Genomic DNA, 20,056 nt, shown 5'->3' on the forward strand with positions numbered 1-20,056 from the left:
CTAATTAACTAAGGTAACACCAGTCACAGCCAACTGTTCAGATTGCTGTATCTAGGACAGGCTGGGGTGTTCGTGACAGCATCATCTAGAAATTGTCTGACAGCTAACTTGTCCTTTAGCCTTAAAGTAGGCAAGCATTAGTTCCAAGCCTTTTGTAATTAATTGTTGCATACAAATTTTCCAGTCCATATCTAGTGTGTTATTAGGGGCAGAATCACTAAAGAGCAAATGCATCATAAATTCAAATTAATTGAAATTGGAAAATTCCTAAATGTTGAGTGTATTTCAAAGTGCACATACACTATCTGCTCTTTAGAGTCAACTCCGCAAACTATGAGTGCACCTAGGTGTGCGGGGAGGCATGTGCAAATGCAGGATTTCTATATATATTATAATAATGTATAGGAACATATGGAGTTTGTGATTGATTCATCAACAGTTGTATAGAACACAGTTTATTATACTTGTCTCTAACATTAAATACAACGGGCCTTATTCATCAGTGTACACATACTGGGCCTGATTCGGTAAGCAAAAAATTTGGTACATTTTCTTTCAAGTTTTCTGGACAAAACCATGTTGTAATGCAAGGGGTGGAAATGAGTTTATTTTGCACATAAGGAAAATACTGGCTGTTTTATTTATGGAGCACAAAACACTTAATAGCTTATTTGTACACTAGAATTAAAAGTTGATCTAGGACATGCTCTACCCCAACTATAAATCTGTCATCACATTTTAAATTTACCTCCCCCTAGAATACAATATGGTTTTGCCTTACTTGCTTATTTTTGCTTAACTTTCCTTAATGAATCAGGCCCAGTGTAGAAACGGACGTAAATGGGCTCTGCACACTCCTGAATTAAAAAAGGAACGTATCTGAAGATAAGTGTGGTGATGAATTCGGGTGTAGGTCTGTTGTGCTCTACTACACAACACACTGCAGTATATGTCCAATACCTATGTGGATAATAGATTTGCAAAAGAACAGACAGAAAAAATATATAGAATTAATATCACCTGTTAATAATATAGGCATTAACAATAAAATAGTAAAAAAAGTGTTTTCTTATTTTTTCCATGAAATACATTTATTAGGATGTCCTTAATGTCTACTGACCATAAAATACTTTTTTTACAGTTGCTCATGATTGCAAACACGTGTTATAGCATGAATACGAGACATCACAAGTACTCAGGACTTAGACTAGCCCTGTAGCTGGAGAGCAGAAAAACAAGTAACTTTGAGATGCCCAGAGCCTAATTTGGACGTGGCAGCTTGAGTTAGGCACGCCCTTGCTGCCAGGGCCGGTGCAAGGTTGCTCGGCACCCTAGGCAAAGCTTAAGCTTGCCGCCCGAGCGTATCACATCCCGCCCCCCCCCCCCCCCCCCCAGGCGCCCAAAAAAAAAATTTTTTTATTTCCCAGCCCCTAACACACTTAACATTTCTAAAATAAAAATAATAACTCTCACCTCCTCCGTTCTCTCCCCTCTGTCTGTAGCCTCCGTTCTCTTCCCTCTGTCTGTAGCCTCCGTTCTCTTCCCTCTGTCTGTAGCCTCCGTTCTCTTCCCTCTGTCTGTAGCCTCCATTCTCTCCCCTCTGTCTGTCTGTAGCCTCCGCTCTCTCCCCTCTGTCTGTCTGTAGCCTCCATTCTCTCCCCTCTGTCTGTCTGTAGCCTCCATTCTCTCCCCTCTGTCTGTCTGTAGCCTCCGTTCTCTTCCCTCTGTCTGTAGCCTCCGTTCTCTTCCCTCTGTCTGTAGCCTCCGTTCTCTTCCCTCTGTCTGTAGCCTCCATTCTCTCCCCTCTGTCTGTCTGTAGCCTCCATTCTCTCCCCTCTGTCTGTCTGTAGCCTCCGCTCTCTCCCCTCTGTCTGTCTGTAGCCTCCATTCTCTCCCCTCTGTCTGTCTGTAGCCTCCGTTCTCTCCCCTCTGTCTGTCTGTAGCCTCCGTTCTCTCCCCTCTGTCTGTCTGTAGCCTCCGCTCTCTCCCCTCTGTCTGTCTGTAGCCTCCGCTCTCTCCCCTCTGTCTGTCTGTAGCCTCCGCTCTCTCCCCTCTGTCTCTCTGTAGCCTCCGCTCTCTCCCCTCTGTCTCTCTGTAGCCTCCGCTCTCTCCCCTCTGTCTGCAGATTCCTCTTTCCTGTACTCACCTTAGCTTCCTCACTTTTCTTCCTTTCTCTTATTGCGCGCCTTTCGTTTCTTCTTTCTTCTGTCTCCTATCGGCTCCTCTACACTGGCAGCGTCGTGATGTCACAACGCTGCCAGAAGCCAGGCGCCGGGTGTATTTTAAAATGCGGTGCTGTGCTGTAGCAGCACCGCATAATTGAGGGCGGGCGGCCGATCTGCCCTAGGCGATCGCACCGCCAGCATTTATTTCTAAATTATTACTGGGTCCCCCGCTTCAGTGCCGCCCTCCAGAGCCCGGCGCCCTAGGCAACTGCCTAACCTTGCCTAATGGGAGCGCCGGGCCTGCTTGCTGCAAATTGACTACGGTCGAACGTTTCTTCCCTGTTCTGTTCCCTCCCCGAAAACATAAGCTGTAGTAAGTGTTATTTGCATGAAGGCGGAGCTGGCAGGGCTGCATTTACTGGTGTATGGTGCGGTTCTAGGTATGCGCAGAGTGATTTTGTGTACGATATGCTCAAAATCGTTAGATACGTGCCTTGATGAATCAGGCCCAGCATGTACTAATGTCTTTTTTCCGTTGTCCATCCAGTGAACACTCACATGTGTACCGTAAACATTCCTCATAGGGATTAATGCTTCTAGTACTAGCACATTTAATGCTCCATTCACCGTGCTGTTAATGCAGCTCTTGCTGAATGCAGGGGCGCACGCAGGATTGTCAGCTGCTCTGTTTTGGCAGCGCTGTCCTGTACAGCAGCCGCGGCGCTGCCAAAGAAGCGTCCGTGGCGGTGCTGTATACAATACAGCACCGCCGCAGACGCTTCTTTGACAGCGCCGCGGCTGCTGTATAGGACAGTGCCGATATGGTGGGCACTGAGTTAGCGCAGGGGGGGGGGTTCTGGAGACTCAGAAACCCCCCCTGCGTCCGCCACTGGAATGGTCACACAGAGAGCACCCGTGGGTATGGCCTTCTGTCCATCCATTGTGCAGTGTTGGGCAGATCCCTCCTGATCATAGCTCAATTAGATTGGATGGTAATGGATTGATTAGGGTGATAGATAGAATGACAGGTGACCTCTATACTTCCATATATCCTATATTTGTTGGATTTCAGTCTGTATATATAAGCAAAGGGACAGACTTGTTTTTTTTTGTAATTCACACAAATGACATATATTTCTAAATATTGTTATATATTTTTTCATATTTCTGTTGTGCCATAAATATAAAAGTTTCAGTTTCTTTACAACATAAGGGTTAATTGCTTTCCAGAAAGTAGCAACACTGTGTCGACAAAAAGAAAAACGGTTGTTAACTTTTGGACAACCCTAGTGGTATATTGAGGTAATGTAATATATTTATATTAATTTATTTATTTAATGTATTACAATATTTAATATTTTACATTATATTACATTATTGTTTATTTTTTCACCACAAGGTGAAAGATAAGTTAATAATAATTTGCAAATCAGTATTCCACTATTTCGAGTGACTTGAATAAGTGTGTGTGAAGTTCCATTGTAAATATGTATGTATAATATACATGCAGGTTACCTTTTGTAAGGAACATTATTATAATTTCTCTTATATATAAACTGTCATTAAGGCAGGGGGGAAACACAATTGAATATTGTTGCAAGTGTCACCTAAAATTCACCTGCTACATGGCATTATTGTGTAAAAATATAAGTTGCACAGGTAAAACTGAAATGTCCCTCATTACAGTCTGACAGTTTTTAGCCATTAAAAGTGATGAGACGTTGTCTAACCTGCTTCTGTCAAAAAAACGTATCAGGACTGTTTGCTGTGCAAGTGTTCAGGGAGCTTGAGTGAGAAAGTCAGAAGGAAAGATAGACTAGTTGCCCGTGCTAGGAGGAGCTGCCTGCGGCCGTGTGGGAGGGGAGAGAGTGTATGAAAAGGTGCGATCCGCCTTCTAGTGGGACAGCAAGAGGTGACTGACGATGTCTTAGCCTGGGCTGCGCTGAACGCATGCACCGCACAAGCGGACATGGTCAACTAAGAGACCGGACAGGTGGAACTGTGTCTGCGTAAGCCATGGAAAGCTGCGGCAAGGACAATGTAAGTCTCTACTGTTCATATAAAGCGCACAGTTTGCCACTATAGTGAGTTATTAATATTCTGCCCATTCGTTTATTGCATTTATGTATTTATTGTATAGCGCTTTGGGCTCATCTATGTTTTTATTAATATCTATATCTGTGCAATGGTGTAAAATGCCAGTACAATTCTTCGTCTTTCACAATTTACAGGTCATAACTGGTAGTGCGCCAAAGCGCGCAGATAATGGATAAAGTCAATACCATCCTATATGTACTAGTTCTATGTGTTTTAGCAGTGTGTGTATACATTCCTAAGTGCCTCATGCTTTCTTGAGCAAACATTGCATACAGACTTGCTTCCCAGCCTAGCATGACTCCAAGCAAGGATAACTTTAGCTGCCTGTAGTGTACATTGTGGAATGGGATTTCCACAATAGCTGATACTGGTGTTAATTATACAGTACGTTTGTACATGTTATCTTTCTAGCCCTTTTTAAATATTCATTACAAATATAGTTATATTGCACCTCTCATGTTTTAAATTTACATGGCTTAATTTTATTCTGCTTTCTTTAAATAAATATATATATATATATATATATATATATATATATATATATATATATATATATATATATATATATAATTTGTTTGTCCTATTCCTCTATTTTTATTATAATATATTTTTCTATTATTCTCTTTCCCTTCACTTATGTTTGTTTCCTTTTTAATATTCTCATCTAATAGCAGGAAACTGGATCTAAACAAAACTATTTTAGTCTACGGGGAAATTCTAAGTGAAAACATTTGTGTTTACAATATACCATATGGAAAACTTAACTAATTATTATTATTATGATGATGATGATGATGATGATGATTATATGGACCGTGCCTATTGTCATGCCATCTTTTATCTAAAAAGCTTGTACTGTTGTTTCTCAATTAGGGTTTTTTTTTGTTTTGTTTTTTTGTTTTAAAATACATTTTGAAGATTAGAACCTGTCTTTCCCACACATCCCATGGAATCCACTCCTCATTACTTTCTATAGCAGTGCTTCTTGCTTTGACTATAGGAAGTCTGTGTGTATTATATTCTCACAGAGAATCAGAGTATTTATGTTTTTTTATTATTATTTTGGTTTTCCAAATCTGTATCCCACAATTCTGCATAAAATAGCTAATTGTTGTATTATATCCATTATCCTAGAAAATCATACAGTATAGGCCAAATTTAGAAAACACCCTAATTTGCGGGCCAAGTATATACCTAAAGGTACGGCTGCAAAATTGAAGCCTAACGTGTATGTCATAAGATATCTGCTGTGGTGCCCTAGTCATAAATTAACAGGATACTTCAATATACGGCTGATTTTAATGAAAAATCTGATTGATAAATAGGTGCCCGAGTCTTACAAAGTCTTCTGAAGTAAATCTAAAGTCTTTATTCCATTCACATTAGATATGGACACTTGTCAAGCAGAGAGAAGAGTGTCCTTGTGCAGACTGGTACAAGCTTTATACCTTCTAACAACATATTATCTTTACCCTTATTTACAGTTTCCTAATATGGTAAACAAGTTTCTAATTAACGTTGGTTACCTTGAGATAAAGAAAGAACATACATCAACATTGTTTAAAGCATATGTGGTGACATCATAAATCTCACGTCACCTTTCTTAAACCTAAAGGTAAATGAGTTTGTCCTTCTGTCACTAAAGCTTTGTACACACTACAGAAAATCCAAGCAATTATTGTGCTGATCACACGATAGACGACAGCTTAGTCAGATATTGCACTAGTGTGTACACTCCCACAATCATACCACACGGGATAGTTTGATTTGGTTTTATAAACGTCGGAATAATTACGATCAATGATGGAATTATCATCATCTATTTATATAGCGCTACTAATTCCGCAGCGCTGTACAGATAACTCGCTCACATCAGTCCCTGCCCCATTGGGGCTTACAGTCGAAATTCCCTAACACACACACAGACTAGGGTCAATTTGATATCAGCCAATTAATCTACTAGTATGTCTTTGGAATGTGGGAGGAAACCCAAGCAAACACAGGGAGAACATACAAACGCCACACAGATAAGGCAGAAGTGCTAGCCACTAAGCCACCATGCTGGGACAAATGTGGCAGTGTGTATGCACTCACAACCAGCATTGTAAGCAGATATCTGTACAGTGTGCAGAGTCATGATCTTTTCAGCAGATGGTTATGAGAGCAGCAGATCTCAGATCTGACTGTAAATCGTGTAGGTGTATAAACATGAATATGCATGATCATTGGGACTTTGAGTCATTGGTAAAATCATTACAGAAATCACACCCAAAGTAATTTTCTATAGTGTTTATCCAGCTTTAGAATACATCTGTTCAGACCACGTCATATTTTGACTCCTTTCAGCTGAATTCTGAAGAGAACAAAATTGTAAACATTTATTTACCTCAATGAAATATAAGTATATTGTATTGTTTAGGTACTACAATATTAAACATAAACAGTCGATATTGTGTCAATCAGGTTGGCTTCCACATCATGTACTACTTAAAATACTGTGCATTTTATGGCTTCATTAAGTGTATAAGTGTATATTGATGCAGCTGCAGTAAAGATAAGCCAGTCATGTTATATCAATAAACTTTATTAATACAATATATCTATTGTATATCTATCTATAGCAAATCTGAGAGTTTTTCACACGCCCCAGCAAATCAGACAACCCTATATCTCTAATTGATTCTTGGATTACTACAGGGCAGAAGAAAAGTACAATAAAGTTGGGAATAAGGATTTTTGTGAGCATTTCAAATAAAAAATGACAATACTCTGATGGATATGCGGTTCTACAAGAGCCAGCATGCCCAAGCAGTCAACGGCTGTTTGGCTTTCTGGGACTTGTAGTCCCATACGCTTAATTAATGTTTATCTTTCTTTATACACATTACCCTGGAACAGGTGAACACATTTTTAGCAGGCTCGATTCACATAGGGATCTCTGCCTGTACTGACCAGGTTGGTCCTGGAGCACATTGTGATCGGGGATCGCCATGCTCTGGATCCTACTGTTACAGTGGATCCTCCTGTTATAGTATGACCAACCCAACCTGGCCTACACTGTTGCTGGTGGCTGTGTTTGCATTGGGACCACACTTTTAGTCCTCCGATATTGTGGTAACCAGCCAAGGCTACAAGAGCTGGCTAATGTTTTTTTGGGGAGATAGGGGAGGGGGCACTTTTTAAAGATATATATTTTGTTTAAATTGGTAAAGAGACATGGGGGTAAATGTATCAAGCTGAGAGTTTTCTGGCGGGTTTGAAAAACCAATCAGATTCTAGCTATCACTTATTTAATGCATACTACAAAATGAAAGCTAGAATCTGATTGGTTGCTATAGGCAACATTTCCACTTTTCAAACCCACGGGAAAACTCTCAGCTTGATACATTTACCCCATGCTGATAATCATTATGACCAGCACAGATGTTTTCAGCACAACCCCCTTGGAGGTATATATGGGGATGCGACATACACTGTATGTGTGCAACACTTAATGGACCTGAGTAATTAAGGAGAGCAAAGCATAAAAAGGAGTAACTTTGGGCAAAACCATGTTGCATTGTGCATTGGAGGGGGAGGTAAATTTAAAATGTGGGGACGGATTTATAGTTGGGCGTAGGGCATGTTCTAGATCAACTTTAAATTTCAGTGTAAAAATAAAGCTAGCAAGTATTTGTCTGATAGATGTAAAAACAGCCAGTATTTAACTTATGTGCAAAATAAACTAATTTGCACCCCTGGCATTGTAACATGGTTTGTCCCAGAGAACATTTACTCCTTTTTTTTGCCTTACTTTCCTTAATGACTCAGGTCCAATATGTGTACACGCCTTTAGTTTAAGTAGTTTGTGTTTGCATCTACCCCCCAATTTGTCTCTCTAAGCTTTACAAACAAAGCACTTTTTTGCGTCCAGCAGTCTTACGTCCAACTTTGAATCAGGCTCTATATACACATTTCTACTGAAACCCATAATAATGGAGATGTTGGGCAACTATTGTTACTGCAAATCCCCTTTCTCTTCATTATCCCTCTAACGACATGAAATGACGCATGTATTTTCCACTCATTACCATTAATTTATCTTGGCACCATGAGGCGCTTCACATCAGCTTGGGTAAAATAAATCGCCCTACATCCATATCTCTGCTTCCTTCAAGTACATTCTACTGTAGGTTTATTTTTCATGACTACTTTGTTCCTGTCTCTGCTTACGTCTTTGACAGTCCTTCACTCCCTTTACCACTCATGGGGTTAAGTGGTTCACTTTCTCTAGACCAGTGTTGAACGTCATGAAAGTTTAGCTCCAAGAACACTCACATACTGAACTGCTTTGTAACTCTCCTGAAATGGTCCATGGGATGTGCAACCCTTCTGTGTGCTCTGCAAACACACGTAGACAGCCTGGTTTAAAAAATCATTCACTGAGGATTTAAGGTGATGAGGAGATGTATTGTCAATTGTCCAAGGAACGTACAATAAATAGCACAACATCAGAATGAAAGTAGGAAAAAGCGAAGGCCAGTTTCTGCTTATAGTGAAGTCAGATGTGTTCCAGCCATATAAGTGGTCAAAGATTCTAAACTGTTTGCTCATTTAAAAAAAAAAACCAAAAAAGCTATCTCTACTGTATTAATTTATATATTAACATATGAATAGAAGGGCAGCAAAATAATAACGCATTGAAAAAAACTGATTTAGAGTTCAATTTTATGCACATTTTATGAAGTTTGTTGGTATTGCAGCATATATAGACCTCAGTAAGAAATATGTTTTTGCAACCAGGGATGTTTGAATATGCAGTTTCAGAATTTTAGTTATATAATTAGAAGTTAGGATTTCACAAGTACGTGTACAGGATATATTAGCTGGAATGCTTTGGATAAGTTTTCTTTTCTATAATTTAGAGCACCAATTCTAAAATATATTTAATATACTTAGTTATATTTAAAAATGACCTCACACTGCATCTCCTTGTTATTTAGCAGTGCTTCTCACAGTGCCTGTAGGAAAATACTGGGAGATCATGTTTGTGTCATAGACTGTGGGAGCAGACCCACTTGTGGTATATTACGATATGTTTATTTATTTTTTACATTATTCCTAAACAAATAGCAGTTATTTACTTTTTTCTTTCCGTCTTCAGAACTTTATGGATAACTAGTTTCTGAAAAACAGATACCAATACTTGTTCTCTATTAACTGCATGTATTGAAAAAATTGCAGAATTAAGGAAACATTGATACATTAGAGCTATTTTACAGTCAAGGCTTTGTAACGCCTGCGGAGGAACAGGACAGAAGCACACAAATGTCTTACCTTACAAAGGAGGACCGCCTACCGTCCTCTTCGGACTCACCCCAGCCAATCTCTGACTCAGCCCCGCGTTCAGTGAAAGTCTGACTCCTGGACCCTGCAGGGTAATACACTAAAGGAGAAAGGTGCATACAAATAATAAACAATTTGGTATGTCACTTACTAGTGGCCACCTTACCTGTGGTCATCAGCCGCCCCACAAGCCTCCGTCTGTGGCCTGAATCACAGCGGTTAAGCCCGCCTTGTCTTGGGGCTCAGGACTTTAGGTGTCCTTTCGGACAGTTAGAGGGGCCTTGTACCCTAACAGCGCCAGGGCCTTGTGCCCACCAACTGTGCCAGCGGGCCTTGTGTCCAAAGTGCCCACAGGCCTTGTGCCCGACCTAACAGCAGCCAATATATTCACCTACACTACGGAGGTGAGTACAGGTGAGTCTCCTCCGCCAACGAACTGCTCCGCAAATGTGGCACCTGGTGGCTTAAATAGCTACCGGCACGCTGACGTCACTCGGCGGCGCCGCAAGCCCTTATTGGCTCGCTGAGGTGCCAACAATTCAAACGGCCGGAGGTGAACCAGGATTGGCTCACTTAACTGGCCGCCGATTGGCCAGCAGGGGAAGGTGAGCCCTGATTGACTCACTTGCCCACTGCGGCCGGAACCTGAAAGAAAAGACGAAAACTGATGGCTGCTGGATCCCGGGCTAGGTAGTGAAGTTTCTCCCTTCTTCTTTCTTCCAGACCTCCATCCTCTCTTCCGTTTTCACCCTCTTCCAGGGCATGGCAGCGGGGCATACCTCCACATTTCCCCTAACTTTTTCCATTGTGGTCCCCACAACCAATGTCTTCCTCTCGACGTCTGTCTCTAAGGGTCGCTTGCCGGCATCCCTGACCCGCGTCCGTCGGATCCTCCTTGGTAACGCCCTCTTGTGCAGGCTCCACACCATCCTAGCAACTTCCCCACCCAAAGTTGGTATCCAGGGGGTCTCTTCCACTGTATACGCCGGAACCGCCCACTCGTCCGATACCTCTTCGGTGATTCTGGACTCTCCCTCAGAGAGTGGCAACATCCACCACTCACCAGTTGCACTCTCCTGACTGCCATCTTCTCTGTACGATACCTCTCCGGCCGTCGATTTGCCAGCAGGAGAAGGTGAGCCCTGATTGGCTCATTTGACCTGAAAGAAAAAATGAAAACTTACCACTGCTGGATCCCGGGCTGGGTAAGTGAAGTCTTCTCCCCTTTTCTTTCTTCTGGGTCTCCATCCTTTCTTACGTTTTCACCCTCTTCCAGGGCACGTCAGCGGGGCACACCTCTACAGCTTTATCTTGTAAGAATAGGGGAGATATCACCCTTATAGATACCAGTAAGTGCAACTAGATCATCCATGTGTTTGAGTTGTACAGACCTTGATTTTGTCACTAAAGTCAGACTGCAGGTAGTCTGATGCATATGAATTCACTGAAATCACCCAGAAGCTGCCAATTCCCTACCAACTGGAGTACCCAGATGACAGTAATGATATCACCTGAGGTCCACCTAGATATGGAAGAACTATGTATTTGGTAACCGTGAGATGCAAGTTGGATTTATGCTTCAGCTTTAGCCACTATGCAACATGGTGGCTTAGTGGTTAGCACTTCTGCCTCACAGCACTGGTGTCATGAGTTTGATTCCCGACCATGGCCTTATCTGTGTGGAGTTTGTATGTTCTCCCCGTGTTTGGTGGGTTTCCTCAGGTGCTACGGTTTCCTCCCACTTTCGAAAAACATGCTAGTTGGTTAATTGGCTGTTATCAAATTGACCCTAGTCTCTCTCTGTCTGTGTGTATGTTAGGAAATTTAGACTGTAAGCTCCAATGGGGCAGGGACTGATGTGAGTGAGTTCTCTGTACAGCGCTGCGGAATTAGTAGCGCTATATAAATAGCTGATGATGATGTCTTCCCAGGGTCTTCCTGATTGTTTATCGTGGTATAGTACTAGAAGCATAGAGGGGCAGAGTGGCAGCATAGGTGTGTGTCACAGGAGAGGAGTATTAGCACTTGTGTGAATCAAGTGTCATGGGGTAGTGGAGCTGTCTACAACCTGTTTAGGTACACCGTTTATGGGAGATTCAGTGCGTATGGACAGTTATGGCAGTCTCATGGGGGTTAGCATCATAGATGTCGGTAGGCAATGTGTGTAGGGACAGAATGGAGCATCTGGTGCAAGTCTGGCCCTTGTGTGTTCGGGGAGACCAACTACAGTAGTGTAACCAGGGTGGATTTAATGAAGCCATGTAATAGGCAGATGACTGAAGAAGAAAGAGGGGGAAGGGCTAAAAAGGGCAGTCCCTGGTGAGCGTTAAAGGGCGGCATATGTCTGATAACCCCACCATTAGGGCTACACCTACGGGTACAAAACTGAAGATCTGGAAAGGGGCATACATTGACATTGCCATTGCCATGTTGCTGTTCACTTTTAAAGATCTGGCTGCTGTAGTCTGATAGACGGAATGACAGTAGAGGGGAAGTTGCAACCGGCAAAGCTGTAGAGTTGCAAAGATAAGGACTTGTGACTATGGTTGATGACCGTAAAGTGATCCTATCCCTTTCAGGGGCTGGCCATTAGGATGCAAGGCTCCAAGCCAGCAGCTGCCGGAAGCATGTCTGCTGGAAATTTAACATTGTTCAATGTAAGAGAAGGGCATGATGCCACTACAGGTATATCTATTTGACCTGCAGTGGGAACAAGACTCCACTGGGTAGACGGCAGGCCAAGGTTTTACAGGAAATGGTGCCAATGCCAGTGTGGATGGAACCTTGACTAAGATGATATTTTAACAAGGATGCAGCACATTTACTTAGAGGAGGGTTTGAGTATTTTAAGAATCCAGTAGGGGTTCTGGGCATCCGAACATGTGAAAGGAATTTGTGCTCAGCAATGGAACATGAGGAAGTGAAGCATAAAAAAATTCAAAGGAGATAGTGTAAGGAAGAATGACAGGGCCCTTTGTCAACCTATCTATACAGGGCTTAAGGGTGTCGCCCCAATGGGTGAGATGCCCAAAAGGAGACCCAGTGGCCAGATGATCCACCTCCTTTCATACCTGGAAGGCAGGTATGTTAACGATAAAGCTTTTAAAACGGTTGGTAGATGTGGAAAGGGTGTGCTGAGGGTGATGACAGATTTATATAAAGGCAGCCTATACATCCTATATACAGTATATATACTCCCTATACATCCATTATGTTCCAATTATTGGGTTTCAATTTTAAGGAAACATATTTTGTGGCTAGATGTCCCCTCATGGGCTGTACTATTTCTTGTAAGATGTTTGAGGCATGCAGTTCCTTTATAGAGTGGGTGATTAAGGTGGAAAGGGGTAATTAGGCGCCTCAGGAAACTCTGTGGGACCTTATTCAACTCTTTTGTTATGGCACTGTATTAGTATCCACAAAAACAGGCTTTTCTTCTGATCCGTGGGACAAAGGTGGCCTCAAATCAGGACTGTCCTGTCTTAATCAGTACAGTTGAGATATTGATTTAAGCCACTTTAAAATGACTGCAGTGAATGGGTGTGTGTTTGAGGACCTATCATAAGCTACAATCTCTGTCATTTTCCAAGGAGCCTGGGAGAAGATTAATGAATGGGCTAGCCCCTCAGCTCCGGGGAGAGAAAGGACTACAGTAAAAAGTAACGCTGAGTTTTGCTGGCACCTCTATGGGGCACAAGTAAAAATCAGCATTACCTGTGTCAAATAATATCCGCGCAAAGTGTCTCACGGCCGTTCCAGAGGCACCTCGCACGGATATTTAGGGAATTAAATCTGCTTCATAGACATTTATGCAGCTTTACAGGACAAGTATTACAGCTCTTTAAAATGAATTTATTATATATATATCACAGACCACTGACCAGTAAGTAGCTAGAAGCAACTGGCTAGTTATATTTGCAGTTTGCACATTTTTGTACTTTGGCTTATTACATGTTTAATGGTAAAAAATGAACTTATCCTTAAAAATATACTAAGAAATTGTTGTGTAAAATAAGTTACAGTGTATATTCATTTATTTCAGTAGAATAACTGCAATGTTTTGATCACGTCTGTTGTTTTATTATCATCATGCACCTTCTATTCATATTGCTGTCTATATAAAGCATTTTGATATCAACAAATCCTCTTCATAAACTGAAAAGTCAGCAGTGTATTTTCTACCCAACATAGGCAAAGGAAGAATAATAAGAAAACACTGCAGATTTCAAACTAAGGTTAGGTGCACACTGTAGAATTTTTTGTCCAATCTGTTATCTATATTGATTGTATCTACGACTGAAGGTCCAACCGGTCGGGTGATTCATGCATACACAATAGACACGATTTACCTTCAGATCTGTGCTCTTCACCTGGTCATATAGTCGTTTAGAGAGTGACAGCACAGTAGCCATTCATTCATTCATTCCTGTCACACTGATTCTTCTGTACAGCTTCTGTACGTGATCTACAGGACTCTCTACAGTTAAGTCACCGAAACATGTTTATTGCCGGCTTCGGCTGAAAAGACCATGGGGTAAATGTATCAAGCTGAGAGTTTTCTGGAGGGTTTGGAAAAACAATCAGATTCTAACTATTATTTATTTACTACATTCTACAAAATGACAGCTAGAATCTGGTTGCTATAGGCAACAACTCCACTTTTCAAACCCGCCGAAAAACTCTCAGCTTGATACATTTACCTCTATGACTCTATACGGAGATCGTGATCGTGAGTGCATACACAATACATGATTGGAAGGTGATTGGAGTTTATTTAGCAGTACAACCAACCAATTGAAATGACAATCGGCACTTTGGAACAACTGTCATTCATTGTGTAAGTATACACACTAACGCGATATGTAGCTGAGCTGTCGTATATCGGGTGATTGACCCGTTAATTGGCTGAAAAACCTCCAGTGTGTACCTAACCTTCCTAGTGAAGCAGTCATCAAAGTTTGTTGATTTTGCATAAAATAATCAGATGTATTTTGATAGGAGTTTTATGAAGGACAAATAGTAAGTAAGCAAAGCCTTAATATTAAACTAAACAATAATCATAACATCAAAACTACTCTTTGATCTTACTTGGAAACCATGATCTAACTTATCTCTGTTAGTGATAATCTTCAAAACAGCTAATCTTTGTTGTCTTTCACATATATGACTAGCTCTGCTTGGGCAACCTGTAGTACTCCAGCTGTTGTGTAACTATCAGGCTCATTTTTTAAAGGGCTTTGCCCAATATATCATAGGGTCACAGCCGTTAAACGGTGAAAAAAGATGCCTGAGCTTTGTGATACTCAAGCTACAGAATGCTGCTATTGGCTGGCAGTGCATCATGGGGCTTTTAGTTGCTCATCAGCTAGAGAAACACATGTTGCCTATATCTAGTTTTGATATTTGTTCACACGCCGGACCTTTCGGCTCTTTTACAGGGGGTCTGGTGCGTAAGTCGTGCCTCTGGCAGCGGTGACGTCCCCTTCCTTCTGCGCTGGAGGCCACCATCTTGGATTGTGGGAGTGTACATGCGTGCTCCCGTCTTTTAAACTCCTTTCACTCCCCTGCAGTATACCACTCACCAATATACAGCTGCTTATTTAAAGCACCTGATCTGGCAATATGGTACTAGATCTACATGTTCTGCTAGCCTGCTGTTGCTGGGTAATTTTGGCTCCTGTATCCCTGTGTATCCCAGTATTCAGTTTCCCTGTGCCTTCTTAGTGTAATCATGGTATTCTGTATTCCAGTGTTACTCTGCAGATCCTGGTATCCAGCGCCCTATGCTTCTCAGCTTATCCTGGTGTCCTGTTACTCTGCAGATCCTGGTATCCTGTATTTCAGTGTTACTCTGCAGATCCCAGTATCCAGCGCCCTATGCTTCTCAGCTAATCCTGGTATCCTGTTACTCTGTAGATGCTGGTATCCAGCACTCTATGCTTCTCAGCTTATCCTGGTGTCCTGTTACTCTGCAGATCCTGGTATCCTGTATTCCAGTGTTACTCTGCAGATCCCAGTATCCAGCGCCCTATGCTTCTCAGCTAATCCTGGTATCCTGTTACTCTGTAGATGCTGGTATCCAGCACTCTATGCTTCTCAGCTTATCCTGGTCTCCTGTTACTCTGCAGATCCTGGTATCCTGTATGCGGTGTTACTCTGCAGATCTTGGTATCCAGCGTCCTATGCTTCTCAGCTAATCCTGGCATCCTGTTACTCTGCAAATCCTGGTATCCAGCGTCCTATCCTTCTCGGCTATTCCTGGTATCCTGTTTTTGGTATTACTCTGCAGATCCTGGTATCTTGTATTCGTGTTACTCTGCAGATCCTGGTATCCAGCACTCTATGCTTCTCAGCTTATCCTGGTGTCCTGTTACTCTGCAGATCCTTGTATCCTGTATTCCGGTGTTACTCTGCAGATCCCAGTATCCAGCGCCCTATGCTTCTCAGCTAATCCTGGTATCCTGTTACTCTGCAGATCCTGGTATCCACCATCCTATGCATCTCAGCTAATCCTGGTATCCTGTTACTCTGTAGATCCTGGTATCCAGCACTCTATGCTTCTCAGCTTATCCTGGTGTCCTGTTACTCTGCAGATCCTGGTATCCTGTATTCCGGTGTTACTCTGCAGATCCCAGTATCCAGCGCCCTATGCTTCTCAGCTAATCCTGGTATCCTGTTACTCTGCAGATCCTGGTATCCACCATCCTATGCTTCTCAGCTAATCCTGGTATCCTGTTACTCTGTAGATCCTGGTATCCAGCACTCTATGCTTCTCAGCTTATCCTGGTGTCTTGTTACTCTGCAGATCCTGGTATCCACCATTCTATGCTTCTCAGCTAATCCTGGTATCCTGTTACTCTGTAGATCCTGGTATTCAGCGCCCTATGCTTCTCAGATAATCCTGGTATCCTGTTACTGTGCAGATCCTGGTATCCTGTATTCTGGTGTTACTCTGCAGATCCTGGTATCCAGCGCCCTATGTTTCTCAGCTAATCCTGGTATCCTGTTACTCTGCAGATGCTGGTATCCACCATCCTATGCTTCTCAGCTAATCCTGGTATCCTGTTACTCTGTAGATCCCAGTATCCAGTGCCCTATGCTTCTCAGCTAATCCTGATATCCTGTTACTCTGCAGATCCTGGTATCCACCATCCTATGCTTCTCAGCTAATCTTGGTATCCTGTTACTCTGTAGATCCTGGTATCCAGCACTCTATGCTTCTCAGCTTATCCTGGTGTCTTGTTACTCTGCAGATCCTGGTATCCACCATTCTATGCTTCTCAGCTAATCCTGGTATCCTGTTACTCTGTAGATCCTGGTATCCAGCGCCATATGCTTCTCAGCTTATCCTGGTGTCCTGTTACTCTGCAGATCCTGGTATCCTGTATTCCGGTGTTACTCTGCAGATCCTGGTATCCAGCGCCCTATGCTTCTCAGCTAATCCTGGTATCCTGTTACTCTGTAGATCCTGGTATCCAGCACTCTATGCTTCTCAGCTTATCCTGGTCTCCTGTTACTCTGCAGATCCTGGTATCCAGCGCCCTATGCTTCTCAGCTAATCCTGGTATCCTGTTACTCTGCAGATCCTGGTATCCACCATTCTATGCTTCTCAGCTAATCCTGGTATCCTGTTACTCTGTAGATCCTGGTATCCAGCACTCTATGCTTCTCAGCTTATCCTGGTGTCTTGTTACTCTGCAGATCCTGGTATCCTGTATGCGGTGTTACTCTGCAGATCCTGGTATCCTGTATGCGGTGTTACTCTGCAGATCCTGGTATCCAGCGTCCTATGCTTCTCAGCTAATCCTGGCATCCTGTTACTCTGCAAATCCTGGTATCCAGCGTCCTATCCTTGTCAGCTAATCCTGGTATCCTGTATTGGGTCTTACTCTGCAGATCCTGGTATCCAGCACCTTATGCTTCTCAGTTAATTCTTGTATCCTGGTATTCCATGAACTCCTGTTGCTGGTGAACACCCATCTTTCCTGTCAGTCTCGCCTGGTACCCATGCTGAGAACCTTTGTTGTGTTAGCAGCGTAGACCACACCTTCTTGCGGTGGTCCCTGGCGGAAAATAATATTATTTACGTGTGATCCATGACAATTACACTATTACAGTATATCTCCTATGTAAGTCTGCTGCCATTTTCACAGAAAAGCCATTCAGTTTTCTGTGTTTAGCTAACAAGAGTGATCTGCTGCTGGAGGTAGCAGAAGACCACAAGGTTTGACTTGCTTTGAGAGATTATCTTCTGCACTACCTCTGTTGTAACACATGGTTGTTTGAGTTATTGTTGCCTTCCTGTCAGCTTGAACAATTCTGGCCTTTCTCCTCTGACCTCTCTCAATAACAAGACATTTTCGCCTACAGAACTTCGGGTCACTGGATGTTTTTTGTTTTGTGCACCAATCTCTGTTCCTCCAGAGACTGTTGTGCTTGAATATCCCAGGATATTAGCAGTTTCTGAGATACTCAAACCACCTGATCTGGCACCAACAATCCTTCCATTGTCAAAGTCACTTAGATTAAATTTCTTAACCATTATGGAGTTTCGTCTGAACAACAACTGAACCTCTTGACCATGTCTGTATGATGTTATGCATTGAATTGCTGTCACATGATTGGCTGATTAGATATTTGCATTAATGAGCTGGTGTGATTGGATCACTTAAAAATAACTTATAGTATAAATTTATTTAAAGGAAATAGCGCAGGGCACTTATTTATATAATTGCCAATGCACTTATTTTTGATATTGTGTATATTTTGATATAGGAAATCGTTATTTCTGAGACCAGGGTAGAAAATTTGCTTTTTCTGTTTTAACCTTGCTAAAGGAAATGCCTTATTTCTGATGTATATATCTGATACAATGAGCCTTTGTTTAGAAAATCTTTGTGTATCATGATTTGGGCAAATGACTTGCTTGGGGTTTGTACCTTTTTTTGGGAATGTGTATTCTGCAACTGTCTGAAGAAAGTATTCATGTGAATTAGACCTTTTGACTTGCTAGATTTCCTGTGTCTAAAAACAAGATGCAAGACATCGCAGCGTTTCTAGAATTTCACAGATAAGTGTAAATATTGTTAGCTTTGCAATGCATGTAAATCCATGTTTGTGTAAACATGTTGCATCCTGATTCTAAAAATAGCCTGAGAGAGCAAATAAACATCAATCTGTTTCAAGACCCTGCTTGACAACTTCTTCAATATTGCTGTAATCGTGTGACCTGCAGATTAGACCCTAAATCTAATTAGTTCTCTGGCTGTTTCTGAGGTTGGACCCAGCTTTCTCCAGTATCACCGCTCTACCCTGCAGCGCTGGTCAATGTGATAGGCCAGGGGGAATCCATTCACAACAACCCTGATCCATAGTAAGAGGTTCCGGAGTACCAGCCCAGGTACACCAGCAAGGGGGCACCCTATTAGTGACAGTTACCCAGAAGGAACATGGTTCTGGGCGCCATAAAGGAGCCCAGTGGTGGCAGCAGGCTCCTCCTACTGCGGCAGGAGGGGCGTATTCAGAATAACGAAAGGGGACGGTTGGAAAGTAAGCGCAGCCGGTTCCCAGCATACAACAGACGGTGGCATAGGCGGTCCATTCTGTCACAGATTTCGGTGTACATGGGTATAAGTGTATCTAATAAAGTGGCCGCTGACTGTATGTCATCTAATTACCATTTAATAGACAGTTACTGTGGAAAGTTAACGGTGATAGGAAATGCAGCATGAAAACAATGAAGATGGTAGACAAAATGTGTTGTTTCACAGCAGTTGGCATGCCAAAAGCTGCCTACCTCTATACATATTTAGATATGTAGACTTAATTTTGGGAACTAATATCTGGCTACAATTTGTGAATTACTTTATGATTTAGTAAACAGCCATTCTAGAACTGAAATGGTGAGGGGGAAAGACAAATATGAATGTGGCACAATTGTGGACATAGTAATCATACTTAGAATCAAAAAACATAAGAAGAGCGCTCAGGGTTAGTAATTAATGTACAATCAATAATACTGTTGAAAGAAAGCAGAGTACATTTTTTAAATAAAGATAAAGCTTATCTGTAAAATACTTGATAGATGTACTACAGTCAGGATACTGGTAATCACTTTATTATCTGTGAAGGAAATACCATCGAGAAGACAACCGCTCATGTGTAAAATCTTTTAGAACAGCCAATTTTTATTTTGAGCAAGATTAAAGAGTAAGGTTAATTACACACTGGCCCGATGATTGAACGAAAATCCTCCTGTCAGTCGATATCTGACCGTTTGGTCAGATATCGTGGGAGTGTGTATAGTGACACGATGATCTAAAGTCGTCCCAAAGTGCTGATCATCGTTTCATTTGGTTGGTCGTACTGATTAATATTTTCCGACCAATCACCAACCGATCATGTAGTGTGTATGCCCTCATGCTCACAATCTCCATAGAATTTAGCCATGAATGTCCCGGTGAATAAAT

The 20,056-nt window shown here is 42.1% G+C and overlaps 1 protein-coding gene across 1 annotated transcript in view; it reads left to right on the forward strand.

Annotated features, from left to right (window-relative positions):
• The first annotated feature begins 4,069 nt into the window (after positions 1 to 4,069).
• The window catches only part of PDE8B (phosphodiesterase 8B), a 224,785-nt gene continuing 208,798 nt past the window's right edge, over positions 4,070 to 20,056 (forward strand). Inside the window, exon 1 of the mRNA XM_075182192.1 lies at positions 4,070 to 4,205. Coding sequence (XP_075038293.1) covers positions 4,182 to 4,205 — 24 coding nt within the window. The 5' untranslated portion in view covers positions 4,070 to 4,181. The remainder of the gene's footprint in view (positions 4,206 to 20,056) is intronic.

Source organism: Mixophyes fleayi, chromosome 1 (assembly GCF_038048845.1).
Source record: "Mixophyes fleayi isolate aMixFle1 chromosome 1, aMixFle1.hap1, whole genome shotgun sequence".
Taxonomy (NCBI): Eukaryota; Metazoa; Chordata; class Amphibia; order Anura; family Limnodynastidae; genus Mixophyes; species Mixophyes fleayi.